Source organism: Macrobrachium nipponense, chromosome 9 (assembly GCF_015104395.2).
Source record: "Macrobrachium nipponense isolate FS-2020 chromosome 9, ASM1510439v2, whole genome shotgun sequence".
NCBI classification, from domain to species: domain Eukaryota; kingdom Metazoa; phylum Arthropoda; class Malacostraca; order Decapoda; family Palaemonidae; genus Macrobrachium; species Macrobrachium nipponense.
The window spans coordinates 60,543,051-60,561,491 of record NC_061110.1 but is presented as its reverse complement, the minus strand read 5'-3'; the positions used below and the strand labels follow the sequence as shown (position 1 = coordinate 60,561,491).

General features: G+C 44.3%; 1 protein-coding gene across 3 annotated transcripts in view; it reads right to left on the bottom strand.

Moving 5' to 3' along the window:
• LOC135218244 (AP-3 complex subunit beta-2-like) overlaps nt 1-18,441 on the bottom strand; it is a 694,745-nt gene that overhangs the window by 80,484 nt on the left and 595,820 nt on the right. For all 3 annotated transcript variants that reach the window (XM_064254405.1, XM_064254407.1, XM_064254406.1), the window contains one exon: nt 14,679-14,899. In XM_064254405.1, the coding sequence (XP_064110475.1) occupies nt 14,679-14,899 (221 nt within the window). The remainder of the gene's footprint in view (nt 1-14,678; nt 14,900-18,441) is intronic.

Here is an 18,441-nt window from a genome sequence, read left to right as displayed (position 1 = left end):
TGCTGCTCCAGCTAACCAGCCCCCGAGAAGAGCCTTCATTAGGGTCAGAGGTCTGCATAAACTAAACCTGCTACTGGTGAGACCACTCGTGAGAGAATGTTCAGCTTTCAGCGAAAGACCTCATCAAGAACGAGTCTTCTCGCATGGCTGTGCAAATCGGGAACTGTTCTCCTGAGAAGACGTCTGCATAGAAAGGAAGATCCTCTTGTTGAGGAAGTTGAACTACTAGAAGCCAACCCTTCATATGCACATACTATTAGATTTAAAGACAGAACTGAAGATACTGTGGGTATCAGTGATTTAGCACAATTTTCTTACAGTGCACCACCAACAACAGAGACTAGAAGACACAGCCTGCTGAAAACACCTTTGTCAATTTACCTGAAGATGAGGTTAAAACTGTCAGTAGAGACGATGCTTCTACAACGCAGGATATAGAACAGTCTATCAATGATACTGCTACAACTTCTAATAATGATGATAAGTTATCAGTTGTCCCTAGATGTTCACAATGCATGCATCGTCCTGTACATCATTTGACTTATAATTTATTTAGTTATGTTTAATGAAACTTGCAATATATTACTACACGTAATTATATTTTTGTAAGATGATGTTCATGATATTTATATGAAATACAGGCAGTCCACGGTTATCAGCGGACTTGGTTAATGGCAATCTGGTTTTATGGCGCTGGTCTAGAGCCATAAAATTGGTGATTTATGGTGACCTAACACGCGATGTTTTGGTTACCGGCACCACAAGGTGCCAATAATAGTTAGGTCAAGGCCACCGAGAGAGAAGGCCTGTTCGATGTGACGTGATGACATCGACAAAAGATGGCGAATGGCGACTCACTTTCTCGCCTATTGAGATTCCTTCACATATATCACTTGGGCACAAGGTTTTTTCGTGGTTCCATTGTAATATTTTTGAACTGGACCATAAAACACATGGCATAATGAGGTAGCGTGCCATGGATACATCTTGTGTCCTTTATTGAATGAACTTACTATGGTAAGCAGATAAACTCAGCAATAAGTTCACTGCAACAGGTATTTCACTTTTGTCTCTTGACTTTAAACTGCAATATAAATACAGTCTGCATTTTGGGTAGGCATTGTGACCAACAAGGTCAGGTGCAATATAAAGAGACACTGGTTTAGCCTAGATTGAATTTTAGTAGGCATTCTTGTAAACTAGACTTAAAGTCGAATAAAGGCTAGCATATGTCAAACAACACCCAGTGTAGCCTATGCCTAACAACACCCAGTGTAGCCTATGTCCAACAACTCCTAGTATAGCCTATGTTAAACAACTCCCAAAGTAGTCTATGTCAAAGACTCTCCCAGTTCAGGACTTATAATTTGGAAATAGCAACTTGCCAGTCAAATGTCTTAATAGGCAAGACTCATAATGGTAGCAGTAGCCAGGTAAGTCAAGAGCAGCATATAAAAAAAAAGTTACCAACATGCAAAGAAAGAGCAAACACATCTAACAAGTAAACCTAACAAGGGTAGTCCTATGTACTGCAAGTCCAGAGAAACCCCAGATGAACATTGCAAATATGATACTAGTGTGATAGAACCTTCAGACAAGGTATACTCAAGAGTTACATCAGCACAGACATACAAGTTATAGGTTCATCACAACTTAATTACAATATAGTGATGGGGAAATAGGCAAGTTACCATTGACAGTAGTCAAAGTTCAGAGACAAACCTTTTGGGCCTAGATTGGTCAAGGTAAATAAAATTAGACTGGCATACTATTCTAAGGGTTACAGGTGCAAAACAGGAGCCTACAGAAGAAATTTCAATAACTAACCTAACCTCAGCTATCCTCATTGCATTACTAGGTTTCAGTGCTCATATATATACATAAAAATATTAAAAGACCGTCTTTCTTCTTCCACATGTAAAACTTGAGTACAAAATAATGAAATACCATACTGTATGCCACAATGCCCTACCTACAGTTAAGACTAACTGCACAGTACATGCATTTTTCATGTCGCTGAAGTGTGTCACTTAGGAGATTTCAAGATTCCTACAAAGGTTCATGATATGAATATCATTAAGCAGATATTCAATAACTCCAGAGAGCTGATACTGATGAATGTACTTCTAACACTGCAATATCATTGTTGTTATAAAACTAGTTATGTATTTCATTTTTGGCAATAATTTTAGATGGTCGGTCAGCCATTCAAACACTTCCCGATGCTGAAATATGTATTTAAACAGCTGTAGTTAACGACTGAATAACCTTGATTATTCATCACAGCTGGTAATATTGTGTTTTTGTTATATAGTTGTTCCCCTTAACGTTACTGCACCATCAGGAGAGTGTTTTTTCAAACAGGTCTGCCCAGCATCAAAACAAAATGACTCAAATATTCTGATGTACATTAAGAGTAAATGTAATTCATTACTATCCAATGACAAAATAGTGATACTGATGGTGGATGAAACTCGCTTAAAATGTTATTGTTATAATACAATTAAGTTTGTTCATACTTACCTGGCAGATATATACGTACATAGCTGTATTTTCTGAAGTCCGACAGAATTTCAAAACTCGCGGCACACGCAGGGGGCGGCCAGGTGGTAGTACCCATTCCCGCCGCTGGGAGGCGGATATCAGGAACCATTCCCATTTTCTATTCATATTTTATCAATGCCACTGTCTCCTGAGGGGAGGAGGGTGTGCACTTTAATTATATATATCTGCCAGGTAAGTATGAACAAACTTAATTGTATTATAACAATAACATTTTGTTCATGAAACTTACCTGACAAGATATATATATAGCTGAATCCCACCTTCGGATGGTGGGAAGAGACAGAATAGGATTTTTTAGGAAACTAAATTAAGTAGATGATATACATCTTGGTTCCTCACCTGTTAGCAAAATAGACTGTTATTACTGTCACTTAAGCCTGCTTCTGCTCAATCAGAGTTGCCAGCCAGGTGGAGACCTGTAGTGCTGGTGCACTCTGGATGTTCTGTCAACGGGGACGTGACCACAACGTGACAAGACCATCGAACCATACATATGAGGGCTATGAAGCAACTGACCACCACCTGACTAACTAGACAAAGACCCCTGAAAGTTAACCTAATGGATGGGAGATCTTCACACAAGAACTCACCATCACACAAGAACTCACCAACAACCAAAAAACACATCATATTAAAAAACTAACCTAACTCCTAACTAAGGGATAGGGAAAGAGCTACCTCCAGCCCCCAAGACTATGTCTGCAGAAACGTATGGCCCAAGGGAACTGCAGTCCTTGTAAATCGTTCTCACATCTCTTAAGTAATGTTAGGCGAATACAGAATTGCTCCTCCAAAAGGTGCCATCAAGAATGTCCTTGATTGACATATCCTTTTGGAAGGCAAGAGAGGTAGCGACAGCTCTGACCTCGTGAGCTTTCACTCACAAGAGGCTCAAATCAGTCTTCTGGCAAGATGAATGAGCCTCTTTAATGACGTCCCTCAGAAAGGAAGCCACAGCATTCTTTGACAAAGGTAATTCCGGTCTCTTCACAGAGCACCAGAGATTACCTGAGGGACCTCGTACCTCCTTTGTTCTATGAACATATAACTTGAGAGCCCTGATAGGGCACAGGACTCTCTCTGGTTCTTGGCCCACTAGACTCGACATACCCTTAATCTCAAAGCTCTTTGGCCAAGGGTTAGACGGGTTCTCGTTTTTAGCCAAGAAAGTTGGACTTAAAGAACAGACAGCGTTGTCTCCTTTGAAGCCCACTTGGCTACTAAAAGCTTGGATTTCGCTAACTCTCTTCGCCGTCGCCAGAGAAGTTAGGAAAAGAGCCTTCTTTGTCAAGTTCCGAAGAGACGCTGAGTGAAGAGGTTCAAACGGACTTGACATCAAAAGTCTAAGAACCACGTCAAGGTTCCATGAAGGCGGCCTCGCCTGAGAAATCTTCGTGGTCTCGAATGATTTCAAGAGGTCGTGAAGATCCCTGTTGTCAGAAAGGTCAAGGCCTCTGTGCCTAAAAACTGCTGACAATATGCTCTTGTATCCCTTGATGGTCGGGACTGCCAATTTCTGCACGTTTCTAAGGAAAAGCAGAAAATCGGCTATCTGGCTCACAGAGGTCGTGGAAGAGGAAACTCCCTCCTTTCTACACCATGCCCTGAAGGAAGCCCACTTCGATTGGTAGACAGCTCTTGTAGAGGCTCTTCTTGCATTTGCGATTGCTTTCGCAGCTGTTTTCGAAAAACCTCTCGCTCTGGCCAACTTTTCGATAGTCTGAACGCAGTCAGACCCAGAGCGGAGAGGTTTTGGTGATACCTTTCGAAGTGAGGCTGTTTGAGTAGATCTTTCCTCCAGGGCAACGTCCTTGGGAAGTCTACAAGTTAAGACATGACCTCTGTGAACCATTCTCTCGCCGGCCACATCGGGGCGATCAGTGTCAACCTTATCCCTTCTGAAGCCGCAAACTTCCTCATGACTTCCCCCATGATCTTGAATGGTGGGAAGGCATACAGGTCTAGGCCCGTCCAACTCCAGAGCAATGCGTCCACAGCGATTGCTCCTGGATCTAGGACCGGGGAGCAATACAGAGGAAGCCTCTTCGTCCTCGACGTCGCGAATAGGTCGACCAGAGGACGTCCCCACAACTTCCAAAGTTCTTGACACACATCTTTGTGCAAGATCCATGATCCATTCTGTCGGCAGGATTTGGTCCTGTCGACTGAGAAGGTCCGCCCTGACGTTCTGCACTCCTGCGATGAATCTCGTCAGGATCGTGATCTTTCTCACCTTTGCCCACAGCAGAATCTCCTTTGCCAAGTGAAACACAGTCCGGGAGTGTGTTCCTCCCTGATTCTTCAAATACGCGAGGGCTGTGGTGTTGTCCGAATTGACTTGTATAATTTTGTTTGTCAATTTCTCTTCGAAGAACTGCAGCGACAGGAAGATCGCTGCCAGTTCTTTGACATTGATGTGCCAGACTGCCTGTTCCCCTCTCCAGGAGCCTGACACTTCTTCCCCTCCTAGTGTTGCTCCCCAGCCCGAAATGGAAGCGTCTGAAAACAACACTAGGTCGGGGCTCAGAAGATTTAAGGATAAGCCCTCCTGTAGCTTCTGAGGATCGAGCCACCATCTTAGATGGCTCTTCACCGACTCTGAGATCTTCAAGATCGCATTGAGATTGTCCTTGGCCTTCCATTCGTCCGCAAGGAAAAACTGGAGAGGCCTGAGGTGCAGTCTTCCCAAGGAAACAAACCTTTCCAGCGAGGAAATGGTGCCCAGCAGACTCATCCATTCCCTCGCCGAGCAAGTCTCTTTCCCCAAGAAGGCTGAGATTTTCTCTAAGCCTAGCCGCTGACGTTCCTGGGACGGAAACGCTCGAAAAGCCACTGAATCCATCTGAATCCCCAGATACACGATGGACTGTGTCGGGGTCAGATGTGACTTTTCGAGGTTGACAAGAAGTCCCAGGGACTTCGCTAAGGCTAATGTTAACTGAAGGTCCTTCAGACATTTCTCCTTCGACGACGCTCTGACAAGCCAACTGTCGAGGTATAGGGAAACTCTTATCCCTGAAGAGTGTAGCCACCTCGCCACATTCTTCATGATGACGGTAAAAACCATCGGAGCCGTGCTCAAGCCGAAACAAAGGGCTTTGAACTGCCATACTTTGTTGCCTAAAACGAATCTTAGGTATTTTCTTGTAAGAGGGTGGATTGGAACGTGAAAGTACGCGTCCTGCAGGTCTAAGGACACCATCCAGTCGCCCGGTCTCAAGGCTCCCAGAACAGACTGAGGCGTCTCCATCTTGAATTTGATCTTTTCTACAAAAAGATTGAGCCTGCTTACGTCTAGGACTGGACGCCAACCCGACGACTGCTTCGGTACCAGGAAAATCCTGTTGTAAAATCCTGGAGACCCCAGGTCCACGACCTGCTCCACCGCTCTTTTTCCGATCATTTGATCTAATAGATCGAACTAAATCTGTTTCTTCTCTCCCTGATATGACGGAGAAAGGTCTCTGGGAGTCGTGGAAAGAGGAGGAGGATCCAAAAAGGGGATCTTGTACCCCTGTTCCATGATCTTGAGGGACCAAGGGTCTGTATCTCTCTCTCTCCATGCTCCCGCAAAAAACTTCAGTCTGGCTCCGACTGGTGTCTGAAGGACATAATCTTCATTTCGATGGCTTGGGCTTGAAGGAAGCTCTTCCTCTTGCAAGCCCTCTCCCTCGAGGAGCTGCTCTCGAGGGAGGAGCCCCACGAAAGGGTTTAACCTTCTTAGGAGGTCGAACAAATGATGACGTGGAAGGAACTGCTGGACGTCTCGAGGACTGAGCTAAGAGGTCCTGCGTAGCTTTTTCCTGCAAGCTACTTGCCAGGTCCTTGACCAAAGTCTGGGGGAAGAGATGGTTCGTAAGAGGTGAAAAGAGCAGTTCTGCTTTCTGAGTGGGTGTAACTGATCTAGCTGTGAAGTTACACAGCAGAGCTCTCTTCTTAAGGAATGCAGTTCCAAAGTGAGAAACAAGCTCTTCCGAACCATCCCTGACGGCCTTGTCCATGCACGATAGCACGCTGGACAGCTCCCCCAAACTGAGCGAGTCCGGGCTTCTAGATTGCAGATCTAGAACTCCCAAGCACCAGTCCAAAAAGTTGAAGACTTCGAGAGTCCGTAGCAGTCCTTTTAAATGATGATCGGTCTCCATAGGAGTCCAAGACACCTTGGCTGTGGATAAAAGGGACTCCTCTGGGAATCTACTAAACTAGAGAAGTCCCCTTGAGCTGACGAAGGGATCTTCACACCCACGTCTCCCTTGGTCTCGTACCAAACGCCCCCTTTTCCACTGAGTCTAGAGGGAGGAAGGGCAAAAGTTGACTTGCCCTGATCCTTCCTTCGATCCATCCAGTCCTGGAGTTTCTTGAAGGCCCTCTTGGTGGACAGCGAAGTCTTCATTTCCACGAACTCCGGGGTCTTACACGACTTGGAAGACGAAAACTGCGAGGGAGGAGACTTGGGAGCTGCAGGCTGAAACTTGTCCCCGAAGGACGAGCGCAACAGCCGCACAAGTACCTTGTAGTCCGAGACGGACGACACAGAAGAAGGTTCCTCTTCAACCGAGTCCGCCAGACTACTAAACTCTCCTTCTTCCCTAATAGGAATAGGAGACCGCCCCTCCGGAGAGGGCGTACGTCCAGCGGGTCTGGCCTTGATCAAAGACCCCCGCTGTTTAGAAGCAGAAGCCTCATCTAGGCTACCATCCTTACGACGATCCTTACTGCTCGAAGGAGGCAGAGCGTCTTGACGGCGATGAGCGTCCTTAGCGACGACCGAGACTGCCTTACTTCCAACAGAAGCGTCCTTACGCTTCTTACACGAGCGAGCAGAATTCGAAGATAACGTGTCTTTCCTAACATTAACGAGCTCCTTATAAGGAGACACGTCACTATGAGCGTCCATACGAGCGTCCTGCTGCACGTCCTCTTCCTGCTCGGCGTCCTCCGAAGCGTCCTGGCAAGCGTCCTAAGCGTCCTCTCGAGCGTCTCGGCGAGCAGCCTGCCCATGACGTCAAGAGGGAACGAAAGCGTCCTGACGACCAGCTTTCTTAGCAGGCGAACGAGATCGGCGATTAACCGAAGGAGACGCAATCGGAGAAAGAGACGAACGCGGAGAGGGAGAAGGAGACTGCTTCGTCCTCTTGACAGGCAGCCTGACGTCCTTCCTCCGCTTAGGCTCGACTGCTGCTGGGCGAGTCCTCTGAGCCATCAGAGATGATAACTGGTCCTGAAGGGACAAAAGAATGTTCTTCGTAGGCGAAGAACCAACAGAAGGAGCAGGACTGATCCTGTGAGAAGACGAGGGGCGAGGGGACGCCTCCTTCCTTCTCACAGGTACAGCTACCTGCTTCTCCAAAGTGCGACTGTAGCGCATCTCAGCATCATCCCCGGATGACATCCTACCTCTCTTCTGAGGCAGAAAGGCGTCATACGCATCCGGAGAAGAGCGCAACGAAACTGGCGAGATAGGACGTGAAGCATCCTCACTACGAAACGTCCTTTTCAGAGGACGCGAGTCTCTCCGAGCGCTCCACCCCTTGCGCGGGGAGGACGCCTCGGAGGACGAAAAACAGCCCTTAAGGATACGCGCCCGTGCGCGCTCCTTGGCAGCCTGGGAACTTGCAACACGGCCTGCCGAAGGGACGCCAGATCGGTGGGGAGCCCCCGTAACCCTCTTGCGGCTTTCGACATATCCAGTCCCTGAGTCCTGGGAGTCCGATAGCGGTCTAGGCCTAGAGGCATTATGGGGGGCACGATCACACACCTTCACAGAGCCAGTTTCTAAGGCCTTCACTTTCGATTCAAGAGTACGCAGAGACTCCAAAATCAGAGAAAGGGCATTACCTTCTCCAGACACAGAATCAGGGCCCGAAGGCAACAACACAGGTTTAGGAGATACAAATTCTACAGGTGTTAAAGCAGGTGAAATGTTAGTTCCCTTACCTTTAGTAGAACCGCTCCTGGAGGAAGACCTCCTGATCCTATCGCGTTCCAATTTACGCCGATAGGAATCATACACCTTCCATCCATCATCGGTCAATCCTTCACATTCATTGCACCGATCATCCAACAAACATACATGCCCCCTACACCCCATACATACTGTGTGGGGATCTACCGATGATTTAGGTAGCCTCACCTTACAATCACTCTTCACACACACTCTGAAACTCACTGCACTTGATCCAGACATCACGTTTACAGAAAAGCCAATCCAAAATAAAAAAACAGTCCACTATTGCGTATGCCAATCCAACAATCCAGAATCAATAACCAAAAGCCAATCCAGATACTTAAATACGAGCAAATCCAAAAAATCCTAGGCGGAGGTACTGCAAACAGTTGTTTACAGCACCGGCGACAGAAAAAATATGAATAGAAAATGGGAATGGTTCCTGATATCCACCTCCCAGCGGCGGGAATGGGTACTACCACCTGGCCGCCCACTGCGTGTGCCGCGAGTTTTGAAATTCTGTCGGACTTCAGAAAATACAGCTATATATATATCTGTCAGGTAAGTTTCATGAACAAAACCATATTTCTGGGCTCGGCCGTGTCGCTCCGTGTGCAAGGTCAGGAAGAGGAACCAGACCCTCATCATCTCAATGAAGTTTCTCAGGTAGGAGGCAGGCTGTAACTCTTTCGGCATCGTTGGGGGTTCAGCAGTTGGGCGAAAAGCATACTATCCAGGGGCCTAGGCTGAAGTTGGATCAATGGTCCACCTCCACCCATCACCTTCTATCAGGAGCCAACGCAAGAGTTGATAGATTACTCCAGGGACCTTCTCCAGAAGGGAGCAGTCTCCAAGACAAAAAATTTGAAATTTCAGGGTTGCCTATTCAGTGTCCCGAAGAAAGGCACCGACACAAGAAGGGTGATCTTAGACTTGTCCCGTTTAAACTTGTACATTCGTTGCGACAAGTTCAAAATGCTGACCATCTCTCAGGTACGGACCTTACTTCCCCGTGGGGCCGTCACCACCTCTATAGATCTTACAGACGCCTATTATCATGTCCCGATAGCTCAGCACTTCCGCCCATTCCTGGGCTTCAGACTAGGGAAAGAAGCCTACTCCTTCAAGGTGATGCCCTTCAGGCTGAATATAGCCCCAAGGGTTTTCACGAAACTAGCGGAGGCAGTGGTGCAGGAGCTAAGGTCTCAGGGTATATTGGTGGTGGCGTACCTAGATGACTGGCTGGTCTGGGAGTTGGACAAAGACAAGTGTATGCAGGCCACGGACAAGGTCATGTCTTTCCTGGAACATATAGGGTTCAAGATCAACAGGGCAGAGTCCCGTTTGACCCCAGAGTCCAAGTTCCAGTGGCTAGGTATCCATTGGGACTTGGATTCACATACTCTTTCCATTCCATCAGGGAAGAGGAAGGAGATTGCCAAGGCAACAAGACAATTCTTAAAATGCAAAAAGACTTCGAGGAGGAATCAGGAGAGGATCCTAGGCTCGCTCCAGTTTGCCTCAGTCACAGACGTTCTGTTGAAAGCCAAGCTCAAGGACATCAATCGAGTTCGGCGTTCAAAGGCCAATGCCAGGTGTCGGGACAAGATCGCCCGGATACCTCTGATTCTCAGGAAACGTCTTCGTCCTTGGGCAAAGGCCGCGAACCTAGCCAAAAAGATTCCGTTGCAGTTCCCTTCCCCGTCCCTAGTGGTGCACACGGACAGGTTGGGGAGGTTATTCACAGCACGAGAAGGTTCAGGGATCTTGGTCACCTCAGTTCCAAAAGCTTCACATCAACGTCCTGGAAGCTATGGCAGTGTTTCTGACCTTGAGAAAGCTCCGTCCTCCGAAGAAGGCTCATATCAGGTTGGTCCTCGACAGTGCGGTAGTGGTACACTGTATAAACAGAGGTGGTTCAAAGTCAAGTCATGAGAACCACGTGATGATAGCAATTTTTTCTCTAGCAGCCAAGAACACCTGGCATCTATCGGCTACCCATCTAGCAGGAGTCCACAATGTAGTAGCAGACGCACTGTCCCGATCAGTCCCCCTGGAGTCAGAATGGTCACTGGACCGGGAATCCTTCAAGAGAGTTTGCAGGAGAGTACCGGGTCTGGAAGTAGATCTGTTCGCTACAGAGGCAAACCACAAGCTGCCTTGTTACGTTGCCCCAAATCTGGACCCTCTGGCATACGCTACGGACGCTCTAAGTATAGATTGGAACCAGTGGAGGAAGATTTATCTATTCCCTCCAGTGAACCTTCTCCTGAAGGTGCTACACAAGTTGAGATCTTTCCAAGGTCAGGTGGCTCTCATAGCTCCACACTGGCCCAAGAGCAATTGGTTTCCCCTTCTCCTGGAGCTAGGTCTTCGTCCTCGCCCTCTCCCGGACTTGAGGTTGTCGCAACAAGTACAAACGAGGACTGTGTTCGATTCCTCAGGTCTTCACAAAACCCTAACTTTATGGATTTCATGAAGTTTGCATGTACGAGAGTAGGGGACATTGATCCACAGAACATTTTGTTCTTGGAGTCAGACAAAAGAGAATCTACACTTCGCCAGTATGATTCAGCAGTTAAGAAATTGTCTACATTTCTCAAGGAATCAAATATCAAAGTAATGACAATGAACGTGGCTATAACCTTCTTCAGGACTTTATTCGAACAAGGCTTGGCAGCTGCCACAATAACAACCACTAAGTCAGCTCTGAAAAAGATTTTTCTTTTCGGGTTTGGTATAAATCTAACTGAGTCTTATTTCACCTCAATTCCAAGAGCATGTGCACGTCTGCGGCCCGTTCACAGGCCGTCGTCAGTGTCATGGTTTCTTAACGATGTTCTCAGGTTAGCTTCCAAAACAGACAACTTAAGGTGTGATTATCAAACCCTTTTGCGTAAGACACTGCATTTGATTTTATGTTGAACAGGTAAAGTCTAAATTCAAATAAGCTGTACATATTCCCACTAAAAGCATAAAAGCTGATGTTCTGCACTGCCTGAAGAAAGTAATTATAGGCTTAGAAAAAATAGGCTACACCACCGTGTTTTGCAATGTAACATCATAATGCTATCATTGGGAACGCAATGTCCTGTTTTCCAGCCCTCCACAACTGTCTATAGTGTACTGTATCCCCACCCATTTCAGAGTAACAAACCCCTTTTTTCGTGTAGTATGTTTCAGTAAATTTGTTGAAATGTCAGGAATAACTGGCATTGCCAGAAGTTATAAATAGGAATAACTGGCGTTGCCAGAAAGTTATAAATAAAACAAATGAAGTTCCCTTGGTTCGCATTTGATGTAAATATTTTGGAAAACGAAATTCATTATGCACCACTTAGCCCTATGGAAAACTTCAAGAGAGAAGATGTTTACTCTAAACATTAACATAAACTGTCATTAAAAGCTTTATCTCCCTACACTTTTGGGAACAAAATGTCCATTTAGTTTTACAAATATTCAGAGTATCTCATTCAAGCATTATTAACGCTTGGAAAAAATCATGTGCCTTTTTATTCAGAAATTTCCAGAATGTCAAAATTTTTACTTTTGGTAGACAATCATTAATGTAATAGTTTAAAGGTCAAAGGTTAAAAAACAAATATGCTACTCCAATAAGTAATGAAGGTTATGGTACAGAAAAAACATAGCTAAATTAATAATATGCGCTCCTACTAATTTTTATTGAATAACTGTTGTTCCCAAGAAAATAATTATATTTTACCCAACAAAAGTTGACTAAAAAGAGAAAGTAATGCACTGCCGTCTTGCAAGTTGACTATTAACCCTTAAACGCCGAAGCGGTAAAAAAAAAAATGTCTCCCGTGTGCCAGAGGTGTTTCAGAGTGAGCGCGGAAGCGGAAAAAATATTTTTTTCAAAAAATCACAGCGCGCTTAGTTTTGAAGATTAAGAGTTCATTTTTGGCTCCTTTTTTTGTCATATCCTGAAGTTTAGTATGCAACCATCAGAAATGAAAAAAATTATCATTATCATATATAAATAATGTGATATATGATATCGCAAAAATGAAATTTCATATATAATTGTATTCAAATCACGCTGTGCGCAAAACGGTTAAAGGTAACAAGTTACTTTTTTTCCGTTGTAATGTACACTAAATTGCGATCATTTTGGTATATAACACATTGTAAAACGATAAAAGCAACAGAGAAAATATTATCACAAAATAATGCATGAATTCGTAACGCGCGGATGTAAACAAATATTTTTTTCAAAAATTCACCATAAATCTAAATATTGTCCTAGAGACTTCCAATTTCTTTCAAAATGAAGACAAATGATTGAATATTACTATACTGTAAGAATATTAGCTTACAAATGCAGTTTTCGACCATATCTGACGAGTTAAAGTTGACCGAATGTTGAATTTTATATATATATTTTTTATATGCAATTATTTCAGAAATAAGAAAAGCTACAACTTTCAAATATTTTTTGTTTTATTCTACATGAAATTGCGCACATTTTCATATATAAAACTCTATGAAATGCCTAATATGAAACGGAGCAAATATTTCGAGAATGGGACTTACGCATTTCGGAGATTTGTGGCGGAGAATCCGCGCGCGGAGGGAAGGAAAGATTTTTTTAAATTCACCATAAATTTAAATATTGTGCTAGAGACTTCGAATTTGTTTCACGATGAAGATAAATGACTGAATATTACTAGACTGTAAGAGTTTTATCTTACAATTGCGTTTTTCGACCATTTCGGTAGAGTCAAATTTGACCAAACGTGGTTTTTTTTATATTTATCGTGATTTATATGCAAATATTTCGAAAATGAGAAAAGCTACAACCTTCATCTATTTTTTGTTGTATTATACATGAAATTGCGCACATTTTCATATATAAAACTTTATGTAACGGCTAATTTAAAATGGTGCAAACATTACCACAATCGCACGTATGATTTTTTTGGAAGAGTTACCGCGCGGACGTAAAGAAAATGTTATTTTTTTCATAAATTCACCATAAATCGAAATATTGTGCTAGAGACTTCCAATTTGTTGCAAAATGAAGGTAAATGCTTGAATATTACTAGAATATAAGCGTTTTAGCTTACAATTGCGTTTTTCAACCATTTCGGTAGTCAAAATTGACCGAAGGTTGAAAATTTGTCACTTATCATTTTTTATATGAAAATATTTCAAAATTGATAAAAGCTACAACTATGGGTTGTTTTTAGTTGTATTGTGCATGAAATTGCGCACATTTTCATATATAAAACTTTATGTAACAGCTAATTTAAAATGGTGCAAACATTACCCCAATCTCATGTATGATTTTTTTCGGAAGAGTTACCGCGCGAACGTAAGGAAAAAGTTTTCTCATAAATTCACCATAAATCGAAATATTGTGCTAGAGACTTCCAATTACACGTAGTTGCAAAATTAAGTTAAATGATTTAATATTACTAAAATATAAGAGTTTTAGCTTACAATTGCGTTTTTCGACCATTTCGGTAGAGTCAAAGTTGACCAAAGGTTGAAATTTTGGCACTTATCGTTATTTATATGAAAATATCTCAAAACTGATAAAAGCTACAATCATGAGTATTTTTCTGTTGTATTCTACATAAAAATGCGCACATTTTCATATATAATACTTCATGTAACGGCTAATTTAAAATGGTAAAAAAATTATGTCAAAGTGACGAAATAATTTCCGAGATGTATCACAGATACTTTTTAGTGCGGCAAGAAAGAAATTCGAGCTTGCGCGCCTGCGTAACGATTGTAAACAAAACAACACCTTGATCCGTGAACTCCCAGCATCCCCCAAGGCGCGTGATTCAAGAGTTTTCGGCTGGTAGGCCTAAAAGTATTTTTCCGCGAATTTTAAAAAAAACTTTTGTATGTCGATGTAAAATACGTCCAGTCAGCACCTGAGAGACAAAAAATGTCAACGTAAAATACGTTCAGTCGGCGTTTAAGGGTTAATGTATAAATATTTTTTTAATAACGATAAACGTATTTGTTCTTTGGGGATTATGTATGCTATTGTAGTCCTATGCTAGTATATGCCAAACTTTTCTTTCATTTACAATTAATCTAATAACTTTATAAAATAATTTCTCACAACATTTTCAGAGTACAGTTTAAAAACATGGTAAAATTCATCTACAGGAGATGTTATGCTTACCTCAACTACAAAAGTCTTTGCCATTTTTCGTAAAACATCAGGAGCAATCTTAGGTACTTTGTCACAATATTCTCCAAGTAACCAAAGAATACTTGCACGAGCCATTGGAATCTTTATGTTATCCATCAGCCTAGCCATATGGCTGATGATATCTTTATGGCCAACTGTTTCACTCTGGAGAAGTTTTCGTATGACAACAACACTCTCACCAACAACTGATTCTGAAAAATTAATTTCAGTATATAGAATATGAAAAGTTCCTTCAAATGATGTAACTGTTCAATCTACTATATTAAATTCATAGTAGTATTAAATCCTGATTTCACTTCATTCATTTATAGAAAATTTGGATAGTAAACCTATGATAGCCTAATTTCACTTCATTCATTTATATAAAATTTGGATAGTAAACCAACTTAAAATCCAACAAACTAAAAAATTCAATTTTATTGATAAACTTGACAATCTGTCACCAAGTACAACAGCAATTAGTAAAAATACAGTATTACCTGTATGAGATAACGTTTTTGACCCCCTCAATAAAGCACAAATTTGTATTTGCTAGCAAACTGAAACAACTCTACAAAAGGGACTTTGACGAAGGAAAAATCTATTTCTGGGCTCAGCCTGTGTCGCTCCATGGAATGCTTCCTTTAGTGTTCATTTCTAAGGTAAAATATTGCTATAATTACCAGAGAAAAACTGAAATAGTAATGCCAGAGAAAACTGGCTTGCTCACCTTTAATAAAGATATCGGTATGGTATCTGGGGCGAATGGAAACCACTACCAGAGGTCCCTTGCCATTTAGACTCTCCCTTCCTCAATATCCCTCGTCTACAGAGGAGCCGATCCAAGGCCCTGCTACCCGCTACTACTACAACAAGCGCCTTTGTTTTAATTCCTTTCGGTAGCATCGTTCACACCGTACGTGTTTTTTCCTTGTGCTGTGCTTTTTCGTCTGGATTTATCCACTTTGTTCATCAACATGGATCGTCAAGCTTCTGCATCCAAGTTAAGTACTGCGTTTAATGTTTGAGATTATTTTGAGATGGTTTTTGGCATATTAAGCCATGTTATCTTAGGTTATATGTGTGAGCGGTAACACGTGCGTTGCCGTTCCCACGCCGCCTCCTCTTGGCTCGCCAGCCGCGTGATGATTCCCTGCTTTCTTGCACCAATTGGTCTCCCATACTAATTGGTCTCGATTGCGCTTGAGCAGTACCCTATATAATTTATTTTAAGATGCATTTGCCATTGATGATTTTATTTTATTAGTCCGTTCACGGGGGATAACCTACTTCCAAACCGCATGCTTTCGGTCATGGAGCTCGCTTTCCTTTCTTGCATGGAGGTTGTCATATCAACCCTTGTTTATCAGTAAGATAGGATCTCTTGACTCGATTACCTTTACGAAAGGACCCTAGTTCCTTCGTAGCCTTTCCGTCCTTGAGCCACCCTGGCCGTTTGCCCCTCGATCATTCGTTACGGCATCTAGGCTAAGCCGCTCTGAGTTTCTAGGCTAGCATTTCCTTCGTTGGATTTCGCTTAACCTAGTTTCTCAAGGACCTTTTCTTTCTCTCTCGCTCCATATTTATTTCGCTCCTTTCCCCCGTGTTAGGACAGGATATTTATGTTATGTGTTACTTCTTGTAGCCGGCACCTAGTGGGCCTATAGGCCTTCTTGGATCGACTGGCCTCTCACACAGCGTGACTGTTCACCCGGCTGAGAGTGTTCCCAGTCGATCACGTACGAGCCACCCTGCTACCGACCCCTCTCAGTCCCCCCCCCTTCGCTCACCCACTTTGGTGGAGTGACGACTCGCTCCCATCCGAGTCTCCCGGGGGGGAGAAGGGGGTTCACTGGGGGGTACACTCAGTGAGCAGGCCTGCCATACTCTGCCGCGCTGCTTGTGGTGTAGGGGGGGTACCTCGCTCGACCCAGCCATGGTTGGCCACCAGGCGCGGGGGAGTGGGACACACCCCAACCCACTAGGGAGTGTATCCCTCTCACTATCTAGGAAGCCCAACCTTCCCCACCCAGCTTCGGCGGCCTCAGGGTTCCGGCGCAAGCCGGACCCGACCTCGGGATAGCATTGCTTCTTTGGATATGTGAAGGCTCCGGCCTATCTATGGGATTACATTTTGCATGCATGAATTATTACACATACTAATAACATCCACCTTCTATTGTAAGTTATTTCTTACTACACCTAGTTTTTTACCCGGCGGAGTCCCCAACTCCGCCAGGTATTTTAACCATCCCACCCTGTTACGTCTCGCTCTTCACCCTGTGTCTGACTTGGGTTATATCCCTCACTCCGGCATGTGGAGGACAGCTTGAATCCACTTAATCGGTCAGATTTTATAGCTCCGGCATTGCCGGAGCTGCAGTGGAGTCACTCTTAGTCCCCATCATCTGCCTAGGATGTTCTTATAAGTATACACGGGGCGCCGGAGCTAGTAGTAACAGGGTGATATGTTATCGTGCATGATATATGCTGATGCCGGAGTTACTCTGGCAGCATTAGTATACTGCACACAACCACGGACCTACTCCGGAAGGTTGTTGATGATACTCATGTATCATTTGACTTACAGGTTACCTGTTGTTTGGAGGATGGGTGCAACCCCGTTCTCCAGGAACCCTGTGGGCACGTGGTCTGCCGGGCACATGCCGGCTGTGCAGTTCGCATGGAGGATTACGTGGTCTGGCACCATGAGAACTGTGTTATCTGCTACGCTTTGGTTAACGAAGCCACCTCCGAGGTATGTAATACTCCGGCCTCTTCATAATGATACAATGAGAATCAATATATACTAATGTACACTTTGATACTTGGTTAAGTCTATCTCGCAGTGTTAAGTATTAATAACAACCCTGCTTACAAGGAGCGCAGGCAGTCCGGGAAGCTGCCTTATCCACCCTGAAGGCATGGGTTGGCGGGTTTGGACGGAACTCCGCCAAGGGTCAACCCTACATCCTGTCCCAGGACATGGCCACCCTTATCTTTCCAGGGGTGAAGAAGGGATCCGTGGTGGATCCTGAAGTGGCCGCTCCTCTGATCGCCAGGATTCAGGAAGCAGTCGCACTCCCTACGGAGGAAGGCATCGCAGAGGAAGTTGTGGGGGACGTGGCAGCCCTCGACCTGGACCGCGAGCCTATGGCTATAGACGACATGGGCAATGGTAAGAATGGTAGCGAGGCAGGTTTAGTAGGGGCTCAAGGGTTTTCCTTGAGTCCATCTTTGGCTTCTTCTCCTTCCACTTCTACTTCCTTCCAGGGGTTCGCCGATAGACTTCAGTCGGTCAGACCGAAGTCTTCATCGGCGATCCCTAAAGTTAAAAGCAAAACAGACTTCAAGTCTAAGCAAAAGTCCCTGCCGAAGAGGTCAGAAACCAAGCTTGTCACTATGCCGCCGGCTCATAACCTTGGGGCAGTCAAGACAAAGGTCACTCTCCCACCAAAGGGGTCGAGGACCAAGGTTCCCAAGGAGAAGGCTCAGCCTTCCTCCTTTGACTCTGATGCTTTCTCGGATAGCATCATGCAGCAGATGGGCAACATGGTTGGGGACTTGGTCCAGACCAAGTTCCAAGAAATGTTGACCCAGCTGTCAACTACACTGGAAGCATCGGGACAAACTATCCAATCCTTGTCGGAGAGGATAGTAGCCCAGGAGAACATGATGTCTGGTCTCTGAGATAGTATGGCAGCAGGACAAGCACAGTCCGGCCAGGCAACTCATGCATTGCTGATGCCGGACT